Source organism: Salmo salar, chromosome 05, assembly GCF_965601325.2.
Source record: "Salmo salar chromosome 05, fSalSal1, whole genome shotgun sequence".
Lineage (NCBI taxonomy): Eukaryota > Metazoa > Chordata > Actinopteri > Salmoniformes > Salmonidae > Salmo > Salmo salar.
Window position 1 is genome coordinate 90,242,016 of NC_138295.1, and position 24,814 is coordinate 90,266,829.

Genomic DNA, 24,814 nt, shown 5'->3' on the forward strand with positions numbered 1-24,814 from the left:
CACACACACACACACACACACACACACACACACACAGCGAGAGAGAGAGAACACTCCCATGGGGCATGTTTAATGAACTAGTCTGTGTGTGTGTGTGGGAGTTTAATAACTCCACTCCACCTTTAACTCTGAGGCTGGGGGCCTTTTGTGTTGAAGTCTCCCAACAATCCAAGAGACTGACCAGAAAATAACACAGAGCTTTAATCTTACAAAGCAAAGAGGTTTTGATCCAAGGCTATTTAAAATGAACACAACATCCTCCTAAAAGGCTTGAATAAACACAGTGTACCTGAATGGCTGGGGTTTGATTTAACTGTTCTAGCAGGACTTGCATGAACTCCTAGAAAACACACTGTGTAGCTTTAAACTGATGGAGGAAGGCAGAGAGCTGTGAAGAGACATCTGCATCCCAAACGGCACCCTAGTCCCTATATAGTGCACTACTTATGACCAAGACCCATAGGGCTCTGATTAAAAGTAGTGCACTATATAGGGAATAGGGTGCCATTTGGGATGCATGTTTCATCTGAGACACAGGGCTGTTAGAGAGCCTCTTAATCCCAGAGCTGATAAACTGCAATTATGCCTGATTTGAGGTTTGAAGCTATGAAAGTATTTCTACACTCCACTTGAATATAAACTGTGTCTGAAATGAAGCATTGGTCTGAGAGTGAACTTACCCGTTCACCCTTGTCTCCTTTGGTACCAGCAGAGCCCTGTAACAGAGATAATATATTATAAACATCCTTTGGTACCAGCAGAGCCCTGTAACAGAGATAATATATTATAAACATCCTTTGGTACCAGAAGAGCCCTGTAACAGAGATAATATATTATAAACACCCTTTGGTACCAGCAGAGCCCTGTAACAGAGATAATATATTATAAACATCCTTTGGTACCAGCAGAGCCCAGTAACAGAGATAATATATTATAAACATCCTTTGGTACCAGAAGAGCCCTGTAACAGAGATAATATATTATAAACATCCTTTGGTACCAGCAGGGCCCTGTAACAGAGATAATATATTATAAACATCCTTTGGTACCAGCAGAGCCCTGTAACAGAGATAATATATTATAAACATCCTTTGGTACCAGCAGGGCCCTGTAACAGAGATAATATATTATAAACATCCTTTGGTACCAGAAGAGCCCTGCAACAGAGATAATATATTATAAACATCCTTTGGTACCAGCAGGGCCCTGTAACAGAGATAATATATTATAAACATCCTTTGGTACCAGAAGAGCCCTGTAACAGAGATAATATATTATAAACATCCTTTGGTACCAGCAGAGCCCTGTAACAGAGATAATTTATTATAAACATCCTTTGGTACCAGCAGAGCCCTGTAACAGAGATAATATATTATAAACATCCTTTGGTACCAGCAGAGCCTTGTAACAGAGAGAATATATTATAAACATCCTTTGGTACCAGCAGGGCCCTGTAACAGAGATAATATATTATAAACATCCTTTGGTACCAGCAGAGCCCTGTAACAGAGATAATATATTATAAACATCCTTTGGTACCAGCAGGGCCCTGTAACAGAGATAATATATTATAAACATCCTTTGGTACCAGCAGAGCCCTGTAACAGAGATAATATATTATAAACATCCTTTGGTACCAGCAGGGCCCTGTAAACAGAGATAATATATTATAAACATCCTTTGGTACCAGCAGGGCCCTGTAACAGAGATAATATATTATAAACATCCTTTGGTACCAGCAGAGCCCTGTAACAGAGATAATATATTATAAACACCCTTTGGTACCAGCAGGTCCCTGTAACAGAGATAATATATTATAAACACACTCCTCTTTGGAAATGGAATGGAAGGAAGAGTATGCATGGTAATTTTTCTCCCACTAAGTTTCAAAGTGCTTTTGTTCTGACTCACAGTCTGTTTAGGAAAGCTTGTCCAAGTCCCCTGTAGTAGAAACACAGTGACTGTTAGAGGTTAATGACCAGCTGGATCGTGTGCTGTCTGTTTTCCTTGGCCAAACACATAAAGCAAATGGATGCATATGTGAGCTAACACATTAGACACCAGAGACAGAAAGCTCTCATGAATATGATGGTCATTTAACGGTTCTGATATCATGCATGTAACTTGGACCACAGTATTTGAGGAGAGAGGTCATTCGCTCTTTTGTGAAACATGGAGTCATGCATCGACTACTTTAACCGCGTGTGTGTGTGTGTGTGTGTGTGTGTGTGTGTGTGTGTGTGTGTGTGTGTGTGTGTGTGTGTGTGTGTGTGTGTGTGTGTGTGTGTGTGTGTGTGTGTGTGTGTGTGTGTGTGTGTGTGTGTGTGTGTGTGTGTGTCAGGTGTAGAGTATATTCCAGGAATAATATGCCAAGAGTGGACACTGGAGGAGAGAGGTGGAGCTCAGTGAGCTCAGTGTGGACCCTAGCTGATCTTCTACCTCTCATCGCCATGACAACCACACTGACAAAACACACACTCACACAGCCAGTCAGACGAGAGCTCTCCTGAGACCCGTGGAAAAGGGCAGCTATGACAAGTGTCTGAACATTTTAGTGGGATGTGACCAGATTACAGTGAAGTATAAGGTTTTACTTAGCAAGAAGAAGATGGGACAGAGAACCTAGGAAACATGAGAGAGGAACCACGAAGGAGACCATAATATGCCATATGGGAGAACTTCTACATGGGAGAGCCACCTGCTTTGAGGCACATAATATGAAACACGAACAGCTGCCACCATATCCATCCACAGAATAGATGCTGACGTTGATAACCCTTATAAAACAGCCACAAACATCTCATATTGTAATCCAAACAAATCCAAGGCTGGAAGTTTCTCACAGGCTAATGACCTTCATGTGTAGAGACAGATGTCTAGCTGGTCACAGGCTAATGACCTTCATGTGTAGAGACAGATATCTAGCTGGTCACAGGCTAATGATCTTCCTGTGCAGAGACAGATATCTAGCTGGTCACAGGCTAATGATCCTCATGTGTAGAGACAGATATCTAGCTGGTCACAGGCTAATGATCTTCATGTGTAGAGACAGATATCTAGCTGGTCACAGGCTAATGATCCTCATGTGTAGAGACAGATATCTAGCTGGTCACAGGCTAATGATCTTCATGTAAAGAGACAGATATCTAGCTGGTCACAGGCTAATGATCTTCCTGTGTAGAGACAGATATCTAGCTGGTCACAGGCTAATGATCTTCCTGTGTAGAGACAGATATCTAGCTGGTCACAGGCTAATGATCTTCATGTAAAGAGACAGATATCTAGCTGGTCACAGGCTAATGATCCTCATGTGTTGAGACAGATATCTAGCTGGTCACAGGCTAATGATCTTCATGTGTAGAGACAGATATCTAGCTGGTCACAGGCTAATGATCTTCATGTGTAGAGACAGATATCTAGCTGGTCACAGGCTAATGATCTTCCTGTGTAGAGCCAGATATCTAGCTGGTCACAGGCTAATGATCCTCATGTGTAGAGACAGATATCTAGCTGGTCACAGGCTAATGATCTTCATGTAAAGAGACAGATATCTAGCTGGTCACAGGCTAATGATCTTCATGTGTAGAGACAGATATCTAGCTGGTCACAGGCTAATGATCTTCATGTAAAGAGACAGATATCTAGCTGGTCACAGGCTAATGATCTCCATGTAAAGAGACATATATCTAGCTGGTCACAGGCTAATGATCTTCCTGTGTAGAGACAGATATCTAGCTGGTCACAGGCTAATGATCCTCAAGTGTAGAGACAGATATCTAGCTGGTCACAGGCTCATGACCTTCATGTGTAGAGACAGATATCTAGCTGGTCACTGGCTAATGATCTTCATGTAAAGAGACAGATATCTAGCTGGTCACAGGCTAATGATCTTCATGTAAAGAGACAGATATCTAGCTGGTCACAGGCTAATGATCTTCCTGTGTAGAGACAGATATCTAGCTGGTCACAGGCTAATGATCTTCCTGTGTAGAGACAGATATCTAGCTGGTCACAGGCTAATGATCTTCATGTAAAGAGACAGATATCTAGCTGGTCACAGGCTAATGATCTTCATGTGTAGAGACAGATATCTAGCTGGTCACAGGCTAATGATCTTCATGTAAAGAGACAGATATCTAGCTGGTCACAGGCTAATGATCTTCCTGTGTAGAGACAGATATCTAGCTGGTCACAGGCTAATGATCTTCATGTAAAGAGACAGATATCTAGCTGGTCACAGGCTAATGATCTTCCTGTGTAGAGACAGATATCTAGCTAGTCACAGGCTAATGATCTTCCTGTGTAGAGACAGATATCTAGCTGGTCACAGGCTAATGATCCTCATGTGTAGAGACAGATATCTAGCTGGTCACAGGCTAATGATCTTCCTGTGTAGAGCCAGATATCTAGCTGGTCACAGGCTAATGATCCTCATGTGTAGAGACAGATATCTAGCTGGTCACAGGCTAATGATCTTCCTGTGTAGAGACAGATATCTAGCTGGGATCAGGCTGTTGCTGTTTTGATGTGTGGGAAACAGTGAAAGCCTTGGTCTTTCTGTCAGCCACACACACACACATTCTCTCTCGCTCTCTCTGCTGTCCCTCAGGCCTGTGATTTATGGTGTGCTCCAGAGCCAAACGGTGCTTGTCTTTTAGCCCAGGGCTGAAGTGGCTGGATTCAGCTTTATTAACTGTCACCAGGCTCAGGCCATCATCACACCAACAGTTGGCTCATCTCTCTTTATGGTCCTCCGCTCTGCTCCGGGAGGCAGAGGAGACATTATAGACGGAGGTGTTGAAGACACCATAAACAACAGATGGAGACGTTGAAGACACCATAAACAACAGATGGAGACGTTGAAGACACCATAAACAACAGATGGAGACGTTGAAGACACCATAAACAACAGATGGAGACGTTGAAGACACCATAAACAACAGATGGAGACGTTGAAGACACCATAAACAACAGATGGAGACGTTGAAGACACCATAAACAACAGATGGAGACGTTGAAGACACCATAAACAACAGATGGAGACGTTGAAGACACCATAAAACAACAGATGGAGACGTTGAAGACACCATAAACAACAGATGGAGACGTTGAAGACACCATAAACAACAGATGGAGACGTTGAAGACCCATAAACAACAGATGGAGACGTTGAAGACACCATAAACAACAGATGGAGACGTTGAAGACGCCATAAACAACAGATGGAGACGTTGAAGACGCCATAAACAACAGATGGAGACGTTGAAGACGCCATAAACAACAGATGGAGACGTTGAAGACGCCATAAACAACAGATGGAGGTGTTGAAGACGCCATAAACAACAGATGGAGACGTTGAAGACGCCACAAACAACAGATGGAGGTGTGAAGACCCATAAACAACAGATGGAGACGTTGAAGACCCATAAACAACAGATGGAGACGTTGAAGACACCATAAACAACAGATGGAGACGTTGAAGACACCATAAACAACAGATGGAGACGTTGAAGACACCATAAACAACAGATGGAGACGTTGAAGACACCATAAACAACAGATGGAGACGTTGAAGACACCATAAACAACAGATGGAGACGTTGAAGACACCATAAACAACAGATGGAGACGTTGAAGACACCATAAACAACAGATGGAGGTGTTGAAGACACCATAAACAACAGATGGAGACGTTGAAGACACCATAAACAACAGATGGAGGTGTTGAAGACACCATAAACAACAGATGGAGACGTTGAAGACACCATAAACAACAGATGGAGGTGTTGAAGACACCATAAACAACAGATGGAGACGTTGAAGACACCATAAACAACAGATGGAGACGTTGAAGACACCATAAACAACAGATGAAGACGTTGAAGACACCATAAACAACAGATGGAGACGCTGAAGACACCATAAACAACAGATGGAGACGTTGAAGACACCATAAACAACAGATGAAGACGTTGAAGACACCATAAACAACAGATGGAGACGCTGAAGACACCATAAACAACAGATGGAGACGTTGAAGACACCATAAACAACAGATGGAGACGCTGAAGACACCATAAACAACAGATGGAGACGCTGAAGACACCATAAACAACAGATGGAGACGCTGAAGACACCATAAACAACAGATGGAGACGCTGAAGACACCATAAACAACAGATGGAGACGTTGAAGACACCATAAACAACAGATGGAGACGTTGAAGACACCATAAACAACAGATGGAGACGTTGAAGACACCATAAACAACAGATGGAGACGCTGAAGACACCATAAACAACAGATGAAGACGTTGAAGACACCATAAACAACAGATGGAGACGTTGAAGACACCATAAACAACAGATGGAGACGTTGAAGACACCATAAACAACAGATGGAGACGTTGAAGACACCATAAACAACAGATGGAGACGTTGAAGACACCATAAACAACAGATGGAGACGTTGAAGACACCATAAACAACAGATGGAGACGTTGAAGACACCATAAACAACAGATGGAGACGTTGAAGACACCATAAACAACAGATGGAGACGTTGAAGACACCATAAACAACAGATGGAGGCGTTGAAGACACCATAAACAACAGATGGAGACGTTGAAGACACCATAAACAACAGATGGAGGCGTTGAAGACACCATAAACAACAGATGGAGACGTTGAAGACACCATAAACAACAGATGGAGGTGTTGAAGACACCATAAACAACAGATGGAGACGTTGAAGACACCATAAACAACAGATGGAGACGTTGAAGACACCATAAACAACAGATGGAGACGCTGAAGACACCATAAACAACAGATGGAGACGTTGAAGACACCATAAACAACAGATGGAGACGTTGAAGACACCATAAACAACAGATGAAGACGTTGAAGACACCATAAACAACAGATGGAGACGCTGAAGACACCATAAACAACAGATGGAGACGTTGAAGACACCATAAACAACAGATGAAGACGTTGAAGACACCATAAACAACAGATGGAGACGCTGAAGACACCATAAACAACAGATGGAGACGTTGAAGACACTATAAACAACAGATGGAGACGCTGAAGACACCATAAACAACAGATGGAGACGCTGAAGACACCATAAACAACAGATGGAGACGTTGAAGACACCATAAATAACAGATGGAGACGTTGAAGACACCATAAACAACAGATGGAGACGTTGAAGACACCATAAACAACAGATGGAGACGCTGAAGACACCATAAACAACAGATGAAGACGTTGAAGACACCATAAACAACAGATGGAGACGTTGAAGACACCATAAACAACAGATGGAGACGTTGAAGACACCATAAACAACAGATGGAGACGTTGAAGACACCATAAACAACAGATGGAGACGTTGAAGACACCATAAACAACAGATGGAGACGTTGAAGACACCATAAACAACAGATGGAGACGTTGAAGACACCATAAACAACAGATGGAGACGTTGAAGACACCATAAACAACAGATGGAGACGTTGAAGACACCATAAACAACAGATGGAGACGTTGAAGACACCATAAACAACAGATGGAGACGTTGAAGATACCATAAACAACAGATGGAGGTGTTGAAGACACCATAAACAACAGATGGAGACGTTGAAGACACCATAAACAACAGATGGAGACGTTGAAGACACCATAAACAACAGATGGAGGTGTTGAAGACACCATAAACAACAGATGGAGACGTTGAAGACACCATAAACAACAGATGGAGACGTTGAATATTCTTCCATTTCAGGGATGTACAGTACAGTGGACATTGTGTAGGAAGACCATGGAAGGTTCCTCAATATGGAACCATTGACAGGTAGAGGACAGGAAACGTTGGCCCAAGCAAATCTTGTCGTAACCTGATCAACTTCTTTCAACAGACCTGGGTGGTCTGATGTTGAGCCAATCAACCAGTCAAGGGTTTGAATATCAGGTAGTTTACTTACAGGTGGTCCCTGGTCTCCCAGGGGTCCAGGAGATCCACTTCCACCAGGGGCCCCGGGGGCCCCAGGACTGCCCTGGTAGAGAGACAAATGATCAAGGATGAAATAATAAACTACATGTTAAGTCAACTTATGCACATTTCATGCATGGATATGAATTGGAATTGAACCGTAATATTTGTAGAGAGAGAGAGAGAGAGGAAAGGGATTACAGCAGTACTTACAACGGGCCCTGTAGTACCCTGCTGTCCTTGTGGTCCATCCTTCCCAGGCAGGCCCTTAGAACAGAACAGACAGGATCAACACATAAACTACTGCTTTCCCAGGCAGTCTCTTAGAACAGAACAGACAGGATCAACACATAAACTACTGCTTTCCCAGGCAGTCTCTTAGAGCAGAACAGACAGGATCAACACATAAACTACTGCTTTCCCAGGCAGTCTCTTAGAGCAGAACAGACAGGATCAACACATAAACTACTGCTTTCCCAGGCAGTCTCTTAGAGCAGAACAGACAGGATCAACACATAAACTACTGCTTTCCCAGGCAGTCTCTTAGAGCAGAACAGACAGGATCAACACATAAACTACTGCACTTTATACAGTTAGTAGTAATCTGAACACTGAACATAACCTCCCATTATCAAAACACCAATGAATTCTGCAGAGACCCTTCGTTAAAACCAAATAGCCTGGAATCCTCCAGAACAACACTAATGATAATGGTAGGATAATGTGTACAGTAAGAGTAAGCTAGTCAGCTCTTAAATGGTTTGTTATGTTTGTCTGGCTGTCCTCTGGCTGACCTCTGGCTGACCTCTGGGAGCTGGCAACGGTATCCACACTTACAGTGACAAACTGTAAGAGTCCGTGAGATACTGTAATCAACCCACCAGGCTTATTCTAAAGCTTTCAGACACACAGATGAATGGGTCAAGTAGGAAAACAGGTGAGAAGGCATTATGGTGCTAGTCTGGTATTCAAACTAAATATCGCTCCATTTCATGAGTTGTTTCATAACAGTGAAACAGAGTGATATTCACTTTGTATTCCAGGCTATTATGGTGCTAGTCTGGTATACAAACTAAATATCGCTCCATTTCATGAGTTGTTTCATAACAGTGAAACAGAGTGATATTCACTTTGTATTCCAGGCTATTATGGTGCTAGTCTGGTATTCAAACTAAATATCGCTCCATTTCATGAGTTGTTTCATAACAGTGAAACAGAGTGATATTCACTTTGTATTCCAGGCTATTATGGTGCTAGTCTGGTATTCAAACTAAATATCGCTCCATTTCATGAGTTGTTTCATAACAGTGAAACAGAGTGATATTCACTTTGTATTCCAGGCTATTATGGTGCTAGTCTGGTATTCAAACTAAATATCGCTCCATTTCATAACAGTGAAACAGAGTGATATTCACTTTGTATTCCAGGCTATTATGGTGCAGCATGCCTGGTGGTGTGAACTCCAGTCCATGATTCAACTGAGGACAATCCCAGATCTGCTTACATAGCAGTTCAACGCGATTAAATAAAGATAGAATTACATAATCATTTGGATTGGAGTGAACATGAATAACGCACAATCTGTCATGACATGGTTTTAACTTCCAAAAGTTAAGTTGTCATTTTCAATTTCCTTGTAAATTGCCAGAGTGATACCAACAACCATGTGCCTGTCCTTGCTTCAAAACGTCATGTCTATCAAGGTTCACATCACCACTAAATGGACGCTTGACTGGAATTTTTAATTTTATTTTTATTTCACTTTTACTTAACTAGGCAAGTCAGTTAAGAACAAATTCTTATTTTACAATGACAGCCTACCCCGGCCAAACTCGGACGATGCTGGACCAATTGTGCACCGCCCTATGGGACTCCCAATCACGTCCGGGTGTCTGTAGTGACGCCACTAGCACTGAGATGCAGTGCCTTAGACCGCTGAACCAGGGTCTGTAGTGACGCCTCTAGCACTGAGATGCAGAGCCTTAGACCGCTGAACCAGGGTCTGTAGTGACGCCTCTAGCACTGAGATGCAGAGCCTTAGACCGCTGAGCCAGGGTCTGTAGTGACGCCTCTAGCACTGAGATGCAGAGCCTTAGACCGCTGAACCAGGGTCTGTAGTGACGCCTCTAGCACTGAGATGCAGAGCCTTAGACCGCTGAACCAGGGTCTGTAGTGACGCCTCTAGCACTGAGATGCAGAGCCTTAGACCGCTGAACCAGGGTCTGTAGTGACGCCTCTAGCACTGAGATGCAGAGTCTTAGACCGCTGAACCAGGGTCTGTAGTGACGCCTCTAGCACTGAGATGCAGAGCCTTAGACCGCTGAACCAGGGTCTGTAGTGACGCCTCTAGCACTGAGATGCAGTGCCTTAGACCGCTGAACCAGGGTCTGTAGTGACGCCTCTAGCACTGAGATGCAGAGCCTTAGACCGCTGAACCAGGGTCTGTAGTGACGCCTCTAGCACTGAGATGCAGAGCCTTAGACCGCTGAACCAGGGTCTGTAGTGACGCCTCTAGCACTGAGATGCAGAGCCTTAGACCGCTGCGCCACTCGGGAGCCCCATTGAACCGACTGAAAGTTGCACCACAACCCAAGGAGTGTTGCAGGACAAGCCAATTAGAGAAAGTGTTCCTCATGGGCACATAACCAACACAAATCCTCATCTATGACCTATGGCTTGTCTTTTCTATGGTTTTCTGTAGTTCAGCATGGCTGCTTCCAAGCCCATTCTCTCTGCCAGAGTGGGACGACCAGTCCCCCAGTGTGGGAGTCAACCCCCAGTCAAGCCGTAAACACCTCCCAGTAAAACCTCATAACGAGGCTCTAGAGTGAGGCCTTCTGAAGGTCATGTAGCTGGAGGAGGGGCCAGAAAGCAGGGCTGGAGATGGAATGGGGACTAGTGAAAGCCAAGAGGGGCTGTGGAGTGGGGCTGGAGTTGGGCATAGGGGCTCCTCCATAAAGAACAGCAGACCCAGAACTGTGGTTTATCACCCTGGAGAATAAAGAAAAGCAAGCCACTTTCTGTCCAAATACAGTGTCAACTAACTGTGTCAAACTGCAATTATGTAATAATTAGGTAAATTAAACACAAAAATGGGACCTAATCCAAAGGAATAATGGCTAAGGAAATCCCTGGTCTTGTTTAGTCACAGATAGTTAATTGAGAGAAGAAGGCTATCATGATTAATGATGTCCTGTGTTACTCTAACTGATTCCCAAGAGGAGGCTATTGTTTTTCTGTTCTGATCTCTCTTGGCATCAGATGTTCCAAACACAGATGGCTCTCTACATCCACAGCAGCATGGTTCTGAGGTGTACCGTTACATATATTCCATCAGAGTCTTTGGCAACTGGACAATATTACAGGGAATGAACCAATCAGGCACTGTCATTTACAGTACAGTAAAGTGTTCCATTCTTCATGAAAATTACTCTTAAGGTGATTTGTAACATTTTAGCTGTAAGCATCATCATCGTCACCATCATTATCCATGTCATGTATACATCTAGATAACAGTGTTGACCCCTGAGATATGATTTTAGAAAACCTTAGAGGATCTTGGGAGTTGTCAGCTTATGGCTGTCGTTGAGGAGCCATGAGTGGATAACAAGATGGAGATTCTATATCACTTTATACTAGTGTTTTCTTTTCCATATCTGTTGGATCAGTGCAGAAGCTTGTGTGATACTAAAGCAGATTCTGATGAGATATACTGTAAGTGGAAAAGTGAAAATCATATGGTAACATCGTTGGGAATTAGTTGACTTAATGTCAGGTAAGTTGACCCGAAAACCGTTCTGTTGCTGTAGCAGCCTGTGTTGCTTTCGTCAGTCTTTGGGATAAAAATGTGGATTATGAAGGTTCGATATCTCATAACTCATTTATTTACAACACATTTATTTAAGTGCTGTGTCAGAGTATGAGCGATGAAATGGGTTCATAGGGAAATCAAAACAGCATTCGGTTAACATCTCGTGAGCTTTAAGCCAGTGATTTAAAGCATCATGAAATAAAAACGTCAGTGTTATGTTCCTGTGAGGAAGGAAACAGAATTACGGGCTTCAAAAGATGAAGGGAAAAAAATGATTTGGCTTTAATATTCAAATTGAGCTAAAGAGCTCAGGGCGCTCAGGCTTTGAACAGATCATACGAACAGAATATACATACAATACATAATACAAATAATTAATCTGTAAGTCAAACAACATGAATAGACTGTTACCCTCTGTCCAACTGGTCCATCTCTTCCTGGTCCTCCAGGAGATCCACTAATACCCTGCAAACAAAATAACAAAATACAGAGTCAAAGTGATTTACAACATGAGAAACCTTATTAATTCAGGTATGAATGGTGAACATCTCATTTACAACATGAGAAACCTTATTAATTCAGCTCTGAATGGTCAACATCTCATTTACAAGATGAGAAACCTTATTAATTCAGGTCTGAATGGTAAACATCTCATTTACAAGATGAGAAACCTTATTAATTCAGGTCTGAATGGTCAACATCTCATTTACAAGATGAGAAACCTTATTAATTCAGGTCTGAATGGTGAACATCTCATTTACAAGATGAGAAACCTTATTAATTCAGGTCTGAATGGTGAACATCTCATTTACAAGATGAGAAACCTTATTAATTCAGGTCTGAATGGTCAACATCTCATTTACAAGATGAGAAACCTTATTAATTCAGGTCTGAATGGTCAACATCTCATTTACAAGATGAGAAACCTTATTAATTCAGCTCTGAATGGTCAACATCTCATTTACAAGATGAGAAACCTTATTAATTCAGGTCTGAATGGTGAACATCTCATTTACAAGATGAGAAACCTTATTAATTCAGCTCTGAATGGTCAACATCTCATTTACAAGATGAGAAACCTTATTAATTCAGGTCTGAATGGTGAACATCTCATTTACAAGATGAGAAACCTTATTAATTCAGCTCTGAATGGTCAACATCTCATTTACAAGATGAGAAACCTTATTAATTCAGGTCTGAATGGTCAACATCTCATATACAAGATGAGAAACCTTATTAATTCAGGTCTGAATGGTGAACATCTCATTTACAACATGAGAAACCTTATTAATTCAGGTCTGAATGGTGAACATCTCAACACCTGCCAAAGCTCTGCTGTGTGTATCCAGTCTCCTACAACTCACCCAGCCCATTCCAAACATAATTATAACTTAGCTATGAGGTTATAAAATATGTATCTTTTGCCACAACTTTACAAGAGTGGTCGTAAAGCATATCAATGAAAGGTGGGGATGTTATGCAGAGGAGAGTAGTGGAGAGGAGAGGAGTGTGATTAATGTTGTGCTGTAAGACCAGATCCTGGCACAAACAACCACCAGCCCTGAAATCTTCCCTGTCAGCTATACACACACACACACACACACACACACACACACACACACACACACACACACACACACACACACACACACACACACACACACACACACACACACACACACACACACACACACACACACACACAGTCCCCATCCTGGCCCTGAGAGATGTGGTAATGGCAATGAAGAGAGAGGCAGAGAGCAGAGGCAGAGAGCAGAAGCAGCAAGGCCAACAGATTAAGTGTTCATATTTCTCTACCAGACCCAACCAGTCACTCTGGTCCTCTCTACCAGACCCAACCAGTAACTCTGGTCCTCTCTACCACCAGCCAGATCTTACCAGTCACTCTGGTCCTCTCTACCACCAGCCAGATCTTACCAGTCACTCTGGTCCTCTCTACCACCAGCCAGATCTTACCAGTCACTCTGGTCCTCTCTACCACCAGCCAGATCTTACCAGTCACTCTGGTCCTCTCTACCACCAGCCAGATCTTACCAGTCACTCTGGTCCTCTCTACCACCAGCCAGATCTTACCAGTCACTCTGGTCCTCTCTACCACCAGCCAGATCTTACCAGTCACTCTGGTCCTCTCTATCACCAGCCAGATCTTACCAGTCACTCTGGTCCTCTCTACCACCAGCCAGACCTTACCAGTCACTCTGGTCCTCTCTACCACCAGCCAGACCTTACCAGTCACTCTGGTCCTCTCTACCACCAGCCAGATCTTACCAGTCACTCTGGTCCTCTCTACCACCAGCCAGATCTTACCAGTCACTCTGGTCCTCTCTACCACCAGCCAGACCTTACCAGTCACTCTGGTCCTCTCTACCACCAGCCAGATCTTACCAGTCACTCTGGTCCTCTCTATCACCAGCCAGATCTTACCAGTCACTCTGGTCCTCTCTACCACCAGCCAGATCTTACCAGTCACTCTGGTCCTCTCTACCACCAGCCAGATCTTACCAGTCACTCTGGTCCTCTCTACCACCAGCCAGACCTTACCAGTCACTCTGGTCCTCTCTATCACCAGCCAGATCTTACCAGTCACTCTGGTCCTCTCTACCACCAGCCAGACCTTACCAGTCACTCTGGTCCTCTCTACCACCAGCCAGACCCCACCAGTCACTCTGGTCCTCTCTACCACCAGCCAGACCCAACCAGTCACTCTGGTCCTCTCTACCACCAGCCAGATCTTACCAGTCACTCTGGTCCTCTCTACCACCAGCCAGATCTTACCAGCCACTCTGGTCCTCTCTACCACCAGCCAGACCCCACCAGTCACTCTGGTCCTCTCTACCACCAGCCAGACCCAACCAGTCACTCTGGTCCTCTCTACCACCAGCCAGATCTTACCAGTCACTCTGGTCCTCTCTACCACCAGCCAGACCCTACCAGTCACTCTGGTCCTCTCTACCACCAGCAAGACCTTCCCAGTCACTCTGGTCCTCTCTACCACCAGCCAGATCTTACCAGTCACTCTGGTCCTCTCTACCACCAGCCAGATCTTACCAGTCACTCTGGTCCTCTCTACCACCAGCCAGACCTTACCAGTCACTCTGGTCCTCTCTACCACCAGCCAGACCTTACCAGTCACTCTGGTCCTGTCTACCACCAGCCAGATCTTACCAGTCACTCTGGTCCTCTCTACCACCAGCCAGACCTTACCAGTCACTCTGGTCCTCTCTACCACCAGCCAGATCTTACCAGTCACTCTGGTCCTCTCTACCACCAGCCAGATATTACCAGTCACTCTGGTCCTCTCTACCACCAGCCAGATCTTACCAGTCACTCTGGTCCTCTCTATCACCAGGCAGACCTTACCAGTCACTCTGGTCCTCTCTATCACCAGCCAGATCTTACCAGTCACTCTGGTCCTCTCTACCACCAGCCAGACCTTACCAGTCACTCTGGTCCTCTCTACCACCAGCCAGACCCAACCTGTCACTCTGGTCCTCTCTACCACCAGCCAGACCTTACCAGTCACTCTGGTGCTCTCTACCACCAGCCAGACCTTACCAGTCACTCTGGTCCTCTCTACCACCAGCCAGACCTTACCAGTCACTCTGGTCCTCTCTACCAGACCTTACCAGTCACTCTGGTCCTCTCTACCACCAGCCAGATCCTACCAGTCACTCTGGTCCTCTCTACCACCAGCCAGATCTTACCAGTCACTCTGGTCCTCTCTACCACCAGCCAGATCTTACCAGTCACTCTGGTCCTCTCTACCACCAGGCAGACCTTACCAGTCACTCTGGTCCTCTCTACCACCAGGCAGATCTTACCAGTCACTCTGGTCCTCTCTATCACCAGGCAGACCTTACCAGTCACTCTGGTCCTCTCTACCAGACCCTACCAGTCACTCTGGTCCTCTCTACCACCAGCCAGACCTTACCAGTCACTCTGGTCCTCTCTATCACCAGGCCGACCTTACCAGTCACTCTGGTCCTCTCTACCAGACCTTACCAGTCACTCTGGTCCTCTCTACCAGATCTTACCAGTCACTCTGGTCCTCTCTACCACCAGCCAGATCTTACCAGTCACTCTGGTCCTCTCTACCAGACCTTACCAGTCACTCTGGTCCTCTCTACCAGACCTTACCAGTCACTCTGGTCCTCTCTACCAGACCCCACCAGTCACTCTGGTCCTCTCTACCAGACCTTACCAGTCACTCTGGTCCTCTCTACCAGATCTTACCAGTCACTCTGGTCCTCTCTACCAGATCTTACCAGTCACTCTGGTCCTCTCTACCAGACCTTACCAGTCACTCTGGTCCTCTCTACCAGACCTTACCAGTCATTCTGGTCCTCTCTACCAGACCTTACCAGTCACTCTGGTCCTCTCTACCAGATCTTACCAGTCACTCTGGTCCTCTCTACCAGATCTTACCAGTCACTCTGGTCCTCTCTACCAGACCTTACCAGTCACTCTGGTCCTCTCTACCAGACCTTACCAGTCACTCTGGTCCTCGTTACCACCAGCCAGATCTTACCAGTCACTCTGGTCCTCTCTACCAGACCCTACCAGTCACTCTGGTCCTCTCTACCAGACCTTACCAGTCACTCTGGTCCTCTCTACCAGACCTTACCAGTCACTCTGGTCCTCTCTACCACCAGCCAGATATTACCAGTCACTCTGGTCCTCTCTACCACCAGCCAGACCCCACCAGTCACTCTGGTCCTCTCTACCACCAGCCAGACCCTACCAGTCACTCTGGTCCTCTCTACCACCAGGCAGACCTTACCAGTCACTCTGGTCCTCTCTACCAGACCTTACCAGTCACTCTGGTCCTCTCTACCACCAGCCAGACCTTACCAGTCACTCTGGTCCTCTCTACCAGATCTTACCAGTCACTCTGGTCCCCTCTACCAGATCTTACCAGTCACTCTGGTCCTCTCTACCAGACCTTACCAGTCACTCTGGTCCTCTCTACCAGACCTTACCAGTCACTCTGGTCCTCTCTACCAGACCTTACCAGTCACTCTGGTCCTCTCTACCAGATCTTACCAGTCACTCTGGTCCTCTCTACCAGATCTTACCAGTCACTCTGGTCCTCTCTACCAGACCTTACCAGTCACTCTGGTCCTCTCTACCAGACCTTACCAGTCACTCTGGTCCTCTCTACCACCAGCCAGATCTTACCAGTCACTCTGGTCCTCTCTACCAGACCCTACCAGTCACTCTGGTCCTCTCTACCAGACCTTACCAGTCACTCTGGTCCTCTCTACCAGACCTTACCAGTCACTCTGGTCCTCTCTACCAGACCTTACCAGTCACTCTGGTCCTCTCTACCAGACCTTACCAGTCACTCTGGTCCTCTCTACCAGACCTTACCAGTCACTCTGGTCCTCTCTACCAGACCTTACCAGTCACTCTGGTCCTCTCTACCAGAAATCCAGGATAAATCAACCCCTAGAGACTAAGAATGGTGGTTAAGGGTTGCTAAGCAATGAATCAGTTAGATACATTGCCCCCCTGCTCTACCATCACCACTCAGACACACATACTTTGCTATTCATTGAAATGGCTACCCATGCATTTTTCACTGTCAGGTTGTAAATGAGAGGAGAGGGGAGAGCTCATGACAAGGGTTATATTGTATTTACTGTATACTGTGGCTGGTGATGGTGAGAGATAGAGAGAGGCAAAGACCTCTTTAATGGATGTTCCGGAGGTGTGATGGTGAGAGATAGAGAGAGGCAAAGACCTCTTTAATAGATGTTCTGGGGTTGTGATGGTGAGAGACAGAGAGGCAAAGACCTCTTTAATGGATGTTCCGGAGGTGTGATGGTGAGAGACAGAGAGAGGAAAAGACCTCTTTAATGGATGTTCCGGAGGTGTGATGGTGAGAGACAGAGAGGCAAAGACCTCTAATGGATGTTCCGCAGGTGTGATGGTGAGAGACAGAGAGGCAAAGACCTCTAATGGATGTTCCGCAGGTGTGATGGTGAGAGACAGAGAGGCAAAGACCTCTTTAATGGATGTTCCGGAGGTGTGATGGTGAGAGACAGAGAGGCAAAGACCTCTAATGGATGTTCCGCAGGTGTGATGGTGAGAGACAGAGAGGCAAAGACCTCTAATGGATGTTCCGCAGGTGTGATGGTGAGAGACAGAGAGGCAAAGACCTCTTTAATGGATGTTCCGGGGGTGTGATGGTGAGAGACAGAGAGGCAAAGAGCTCTTTAATGGATGTTCCGGAGGTGCGATGGTGAGAGACAGAGAGGCAAAGACCTCTTTAATGGATGTTCCGGAGGTGTGATGGTGAGAGCCAGAGAGGCAAAGAGCTCTATATTGGATGTTCCGCAGGTGTGATGGTAAGAGACAGAGAGGCAAAGACCTCTTTAATGGATGTTCCGAAGGTATGATGGTGAGAGACAGAGAGGCAAAGAGCTCTGTAATGGATGTTCCGAAGGTATGATGGTGAGAGACAGAGAGGCAAAGACCTCTGTAATGGATTTTCCGGGGGTGCGATGGTGAGAGACAGAGAGAGGCAAAGAGCTCTGTAATGGATATTCCGCAGGTGTGATGGTGAGAGACAAAGAGAGGCAAAGAGCTCTGTAATGGATGTTCCGAAGGTGTGATGGTGAGAGACAGAGAGGCAAAGAGCTCTGTAATGGATGTTCCGGAGGTGCGATGGTGAGAGACAGAGAGGCAAAGACCTCTTTAATGGATGTTCCGGAGGTGTGATGGTGAGAGCCAGAGAGGCAAAGAGCTCTATATTGGATGTTCCGCAGGTGTGATGGTAAGAGACAGAGAGGCAAAGACCTCTTTAATGGATGTTCCGAAGGTATGATGGTGAGAGACAGAGAGGCAAAGAGCTCTGTAATGGATGTTCCGAAGGTATGATGGTGAGAGACAGAGAGGCAAAGACCTCTGTAATGGATTTTCCGGGGGTGCGATGGTGAGAAACAGAGAGAGGCAAAGAGCTCTGTAATGGATATTCCGCAGGTGTGATGGTGAGAGACAAAGAGAGGCAAAGAGCTCTGTAATGGATGTTCCGAAGGTGTGATGGTGAGAGACAGAGAGGCAAAGAGCTCTGTAATGGATGTTCCGGAGGTGCGATGGTGTGCGTCCCAAATGGAACCCTTTGACCTTTGCAGGAATAGAGTGCCATTTTGGATGCAGCCATATATTCTTTGTGGCTGGTGTAGATTACAGCAGGTCCTTGAAGGTACCTTCTAGAAGAAACGCCTCTACTGTATACTCTTAGGGGTTCTGACAAAATGCAGAAAGTCATGACTCTTCCACCACAAAGGGACAAGAACAGGACGTAGAAAGTCCTGATTCAAAGTAAATACCATCTAGACAGGGGACTCCTCCAATATCATTAGAGTATGAGCCCCGCTGCTGCCTGAAACCCACTTCCTCATATCACCAAGGCTGTGTCCCAAATAGCACTCTGTAGACAGACTTCTATAGAAGGTCATTATGTTCTCTGATCTGTCCTCTAAGTAGACCAGGCTCAGTAATTAATAATGGTAGTTCATCATGGTTTTCTCATGTGACTGAGTCTGGTAGCAGCAGGGGAAGCCCTGTGTACCAGGGTGTCTCATGTGACTGATTCTGGTAGCAGCAGGGGAAGCCCTGTGTACCAGGGTGTCTCATGTGACTGATTCTGGCAGCAGCAGGGGAAGCCCTGTGTACCAGGGTGTATCATGTGACTGATTCTGGCAGCAGCAGGGGAAGCCCTGTGTACCAGGGTGTCTCATGTGACTGATTCCATTAGTCTGGTAGCAGCAGGGGAAGCCCTATGTACCAGGGTGTCTCATGTGACTGATTCCATTAGTCTGGTAGCAGCAGGGGAAGCCCTATGTACCAGGGTGTCTCATGTGACTGATTCCATTAGTCTGGTAGCAGCAGGGGAAGCCCTGTGTACCAGGGTGTCTCATGTGACTGATTCTGGCAGCAGCAGGGGAAGCCCTATGTACCAGGGTGTCTCATGTGACTGATTCCATTAGTCTGGTAGCAGCAGGGGAAGCCCTATGTACCAAGGTGTCTCATGTGAATGATTCCATTAGTCTGGTAGCAGCAGGGGAAGCCCTGTGTACCAGGGTGTATCATGTGAATGATTCCATTAGTCTGGTAGCAGCAGGGGAAGCCCTATGTACCAGGGTGTCTCATGTGAATGATTCCATTAGTCTGGTAGCAGCAGGGGAAGCCCAATGTACCAGGGTGTATCATGTGACTGATTCCATTAGTCTGGTAGCAGCAGGGGAAGCCCTATGTACCAGGTTGTCTCATGTGACTGATTCCATTAGTCTGGTAGCAGCAGGGGAAGCCCTATGTGCCAGGGTGTATCATGTGACTGATTCCATTAGTCTGGTAGCAGCAGGGGAAGCCCTGTGTACCAGGGTGTATCATGTGACTGATTCCATTAGTCTGGTAGCAGCAGGGGAAGCCCTATGTACCAGGGTGTATCATGTGACTGATTCTGGTAGCAGCAGGGGAAGCCCTGTGTACCAGGGTGTATCATGTGACTGATTCTGGTAGCAGCAGGGGAAGCCCTGTGTACCAGGGTGTCTCATGTGACTGATTCCATTAGTCTGGTAGCAGCAGGGGAAGCCCTATGTACCAGGGTGTATCATGTGACTGATTCTGGTAGCAGCAGGGGAAGCCCTGTGTACCAGGGTGTCTCATGTGACTGATTCCATTAGTCTGGTAGCAGCAGGGGAAGCCCTATGTACCAGGGTGTCTCATGTGACTGATTCCATTAGTCTGGTAGCAGCAGGGGAAGCCCTGTGTGCCAGGGTGTCTCATGTGACTGATTCCATTAGTCTGGTAGCAGCAGGGGAAGCCCTGTGTACCAGGGTGTCTCATGTGACTGATTCCATTAGTCTGGTAGCAGCAGGGGAAGCCCTATGTGCCAGGGTGTATCATGTGAATGATTCCATTAGTCTGGTAGCAGCAGGGGAAGCCCTATGTACCAGGTTGTCTCATGTGACTGATTCCATTAGTCTGGTAGCAGCAGGGGAAGCCCTATGTACCAGGTTGTCTCATGTGACTGATTCCATTAGTCTGGTAGCAGCAGGGGAAGCCCTATGTGCCAGGGTGTATCATGTGAATGATTCCATTAGTCTGGTAGCAGCAGGGGAAGCCCTATGTACCAGGTTGTCTCATGTGACTGATTCCATTAGTCTGGTAGCAGCAGGGGAAGCCCTATGTGCCAGGGTGTCTCATGTGACTGATTCTGGTAGCAGCAGGGGAAGCCCTGTGTACCAGGGTGTATCATGTGACTGATTCCATTAGTCTGGTAGCAGCAGGGGAAGCCCTGTGTACCAGGGTGTATCATGTGACTGATTCCATTAGTCTGGTAGCAGCAGGGGAAGCCCTATGTGCCAGGTTGTCTCATGTGACTGATTCCATTAGTCTGGTAGCAGCAGGGGAAGCCCTATGTACCAGGTTGTCTCATGTGACTGATTCTGGCAGCAGCAGGGGAAGCCCTATGTGCCAGGGTGTATCATGTGAATGATTCCATTAGTCTGGTAGCAGCAGGGGAAGCCCAATGTACCAGGGTGTATCATGTGACTGATTCCATTAGTCTGGTAGCAGCAGGGGAAGCCCTATGTACCAGGTTGTCTCATGTGACTGATTCCATTAGTCTGGTAGCAGCAGGGGAAGCCCTATGTGCCAGGGTGTATCATGTGAATGATTCCATTAGTCTGGTAGCAGCAGGGGAAGCCCTATGTACCAGGTTGTCTCATGTGACTGATTCCATTAGTCTGGTAGCAGCAGGGGAAGCCCTATGTACCAGGTTGTCTCATGTGAATGATTCCATTAGTCTGGTAGCAGCAGGGGAAGCCCTATGTGCCAGGGTGGGGTGTAAGAGACACCTGGGCTGCGTACCAAATATCACCCTGTTCCCTATATAGAGCACTACTTTTGTACTGTGTAGGGAATAGGGTCCTATTTGGGACGCAGCCCTCACCTCGTAATGCGACGCCTCACGACGCCAAGACAGGAACATTCTCCCAGCTGCTGCTTATCTCTCCCTCACCTCCCTCACACACATCTATTACACAAACAAGCGCACACACACACAAGCACGCACGTGCACACACACACACACACACACACACACACACACACTGTAATTACAGTGGAAGGTTGATCTATGACTAGAATAGGTTTTCCAGTCAGTGGAAGGTTGATCTATGACTAGAATAGGTTTTCCAGACAGTGGAAGGTTGATCTATGACTAGAATAGGTTTTCCAGACAGTGGAAGGTTGATCTATGACTAGAATAGGTTTTCCAGACAGTGGAAGGTTGATCTATGACTAGAATAGGTTTTCCAGACAGTGGAAGGTTGATCTATGACTAGAATAGGTTTTCCAGACAGTGGAAGGTTGATCTATGACTAGAATAGGTTTTCCAGACAGTGGAAGCACAGTGTCACATCACAGTGCCTCTGTGGAGGTAATAAACACTAGTCACATCACAGTGTCTCTGTGGGAGTCAGGAGAGGAAAACAAAATGGAGCTGAGGAATATGTGTCTTTACTCACCTGAGGTCCTGGTAAACCAATATCTCCTTTTTCTCCCTTTTCACCATCACCACCCTGAAACAGAAATGGACATGAGAAAGAAAAAAAAAACTCTGAATCATTCATTCCTTTGTCATTTTGTAATTTCATACAAAGCCAGTGGGTAGATGGAAGGGTTTGCAAATGATTGACTGTACATTAGTCATATGCGGCACACTGTCATGGAGCACAGTTTAACTAGAGGCAAACGTGTTCATATACAGGCTATATACTGTATCATATCTTATGTTCATATACAGGCTATATACTGTATCATATCTTATGTTCATATACAGGCTATATACTGTATCATATCTTATGTTCATATACAGGCTATATACTGTATCATATCTTATGTTCATATACAGGCTATATGCTGTATCATATCTTATGTTCATATACAGGCTATATACTGTATCATATCTTATGTTCATATACAGGCTATATACTGTATCATATCTTATGTTCATATACAGGCTATATACTGTATCATATCTTATGTTCATATACAGGCTATATACTGTACCATATCTTATGTTCATATACAGGCTATATACTGTATCATATCTTATGTTCATATACAGGCTATATACTGTATCATATCTTATGTTCATATACAGGCTATATACTGTATCATATCTTATGTTCATATACAGGCTATATACTGTATCATATCTTATGTTCATATACAGGCTATATACTGTATCATATCTTATGTTCATATACAGGCTATATACTGTATCATATCTTATGTTCATATACAGGCTATATACTGTATCATATCTTATGTTCATATACAGGCTATATACTGTATCATATCTTATGTTCATATACAGGCTATATACTGTATCATATCTTATGTTCATATACAGGCTATATACTGTATCATATCTTATGTTCATATACAGGCTATATACTGTACCATATCTTATGTTCATATACAGGCTATATACTGTATCATATCTTATGTTCATATACAGGCTATATACTGTATCATATCTTATGTTCATATACAGGCTATATACTGTACCATATCTTATGTTCATATACAGGCTATATACTGTATCATATCTTATGTTCATATATACTCTGAGTGTACTGTGTGTATATATATGAACATAAGATATGATATATACTGTATCTTACCGGTGGTCCCTGGATGGAATGCCCACTAGACCCCACAGGACCAGGGTTATAGGTCATATATCATATCTTACCGGTGGTCCCTGGATGGAATGTCCACTAGGCCCCACAGGACCAGGGTTATAGGTCATATATCATATCTTACTGGTGGTCCCTGGATGGAATGTCCACTAGGCCCCACAGGACCAGGGTTATAGGTCATATATCATATCTTACCGGTGGTCCCTGGATGGAATGTCCACTAGGCCCTTGAGGACCAGGGTTATAGGTCATATATCATATCTTACCGGTGGTCCCTGGATGGAATGTCCACTAGACCCCACAGGACCAGGGTTATAGGTCATATATCATATCTTACCGGTGGTCCCTGGATGGAATGTCCACTAGGCCCCACAGGACCAGGGTTATAGGTCATATATCATATCTTACCGGTGGTCCCTGGATGGAATGTCCACTAGGCCCTTGAGGACCAGGGTTATAGGTCATATATCATATCTTACCGGTGGTCCCTGGATGGAATGTCCACTAGGCCCTTGAGGACCAGGGGGGCCCTGTGGTCCAGGAGGACCTTTATCACCAACTAGTCCTTGAGGCCCCTGGAGAAGACAGACCATTTATTTAAATCACACAATGTTAACCAATGACTCATCACTGTTTCCTACTGATTTATAAACTATATTTCAACTGATAAACTGATCAATAGTCTATAAACTACTTTAAAAACCTTTAGAACACATTTGTGAAATGTACCACATCGGCCACTATGCTTGTTGTAAATGATATTGCAAATGCCTTAGATGATAGAAAGCACTGTGCTGCGTTGTTTGTAGATTTGTCAAAAGCTTTTGACACTGTAGACCATGCTATCCTTTTGAGTAAGCTGTCATCTATAGGAGTGGGCACTGATGCCTGCCGATGGTTTGCCGATGGTTTTATGACTATCTTAAAGATACGGGGTCAAGTCTGACTCCTTACAGTTACTTAAAGGGGTGCCTCAGGGTTCAATAATTGGCCCACTATTGTTCTCACTTTATATAAACAACATTGGTGATGATGTCAAATATTGTAAATTCCATTTATATGCAGATGACACAGTGATGTACTCTATTGCTCCAACAGCGGACCAAGCTTTAATGCAGTTGGAGTCTGATTTTAGGATACTACAGGGGTCTCTTTTACAGCTTAAACTTGTTTTAAACGCTAAGAAAACAAATGTCATGTTTTTTTCTAGGTCTAAACTCTCAGTTAGAAACACTTTTGTAATCACTAGCTTGGATGGTACTCA

At 45.1% G+C, this 24,814-nt stretch overlaps 1 protein-coding gene across 3 annotated transcripts in view; it reads right to left on the minus strand.

Annotated features, from left to right (window-relative positions):
- LOC106597401 (collagen alpha-1(XIV) chain) overlaps positions 1-24,814 on the minus strand; it is a 232,517-nt gene that overhangs the window by 25,039 nt on the left and 182,664 nt on the right. For all 3 annotated transcript variants that reach the window (XM_082975949.1, XM_082975951.1, XM_082975950.1), the window contains exons 35-40: positions 24,030-24,125; positions 22,369-22,422; positions 12,221-12,274; positions 8,212-8,265; positions 7,991-8,062; positions 681-716 (exon numbers count right to left, since the gene is read on the minus strand). In XM_082975949.1, coding sequence (XP_082832075.1) covers positions 681-716; positions 7,991-8,062; positions 8,212-8,265; positions 12,221-12,274; positions 22,369-22,422; positions 24,030-24,125 — 366 coding nt within the window. The remainder of the gene's footprint in view (positions 1-680; positions 717-7,990; positions 8,063-8,211; positions 8,266-12,220; positions 12,275-22,368; positions 22,423-24,029; positions 24,126-24,814) is intronic.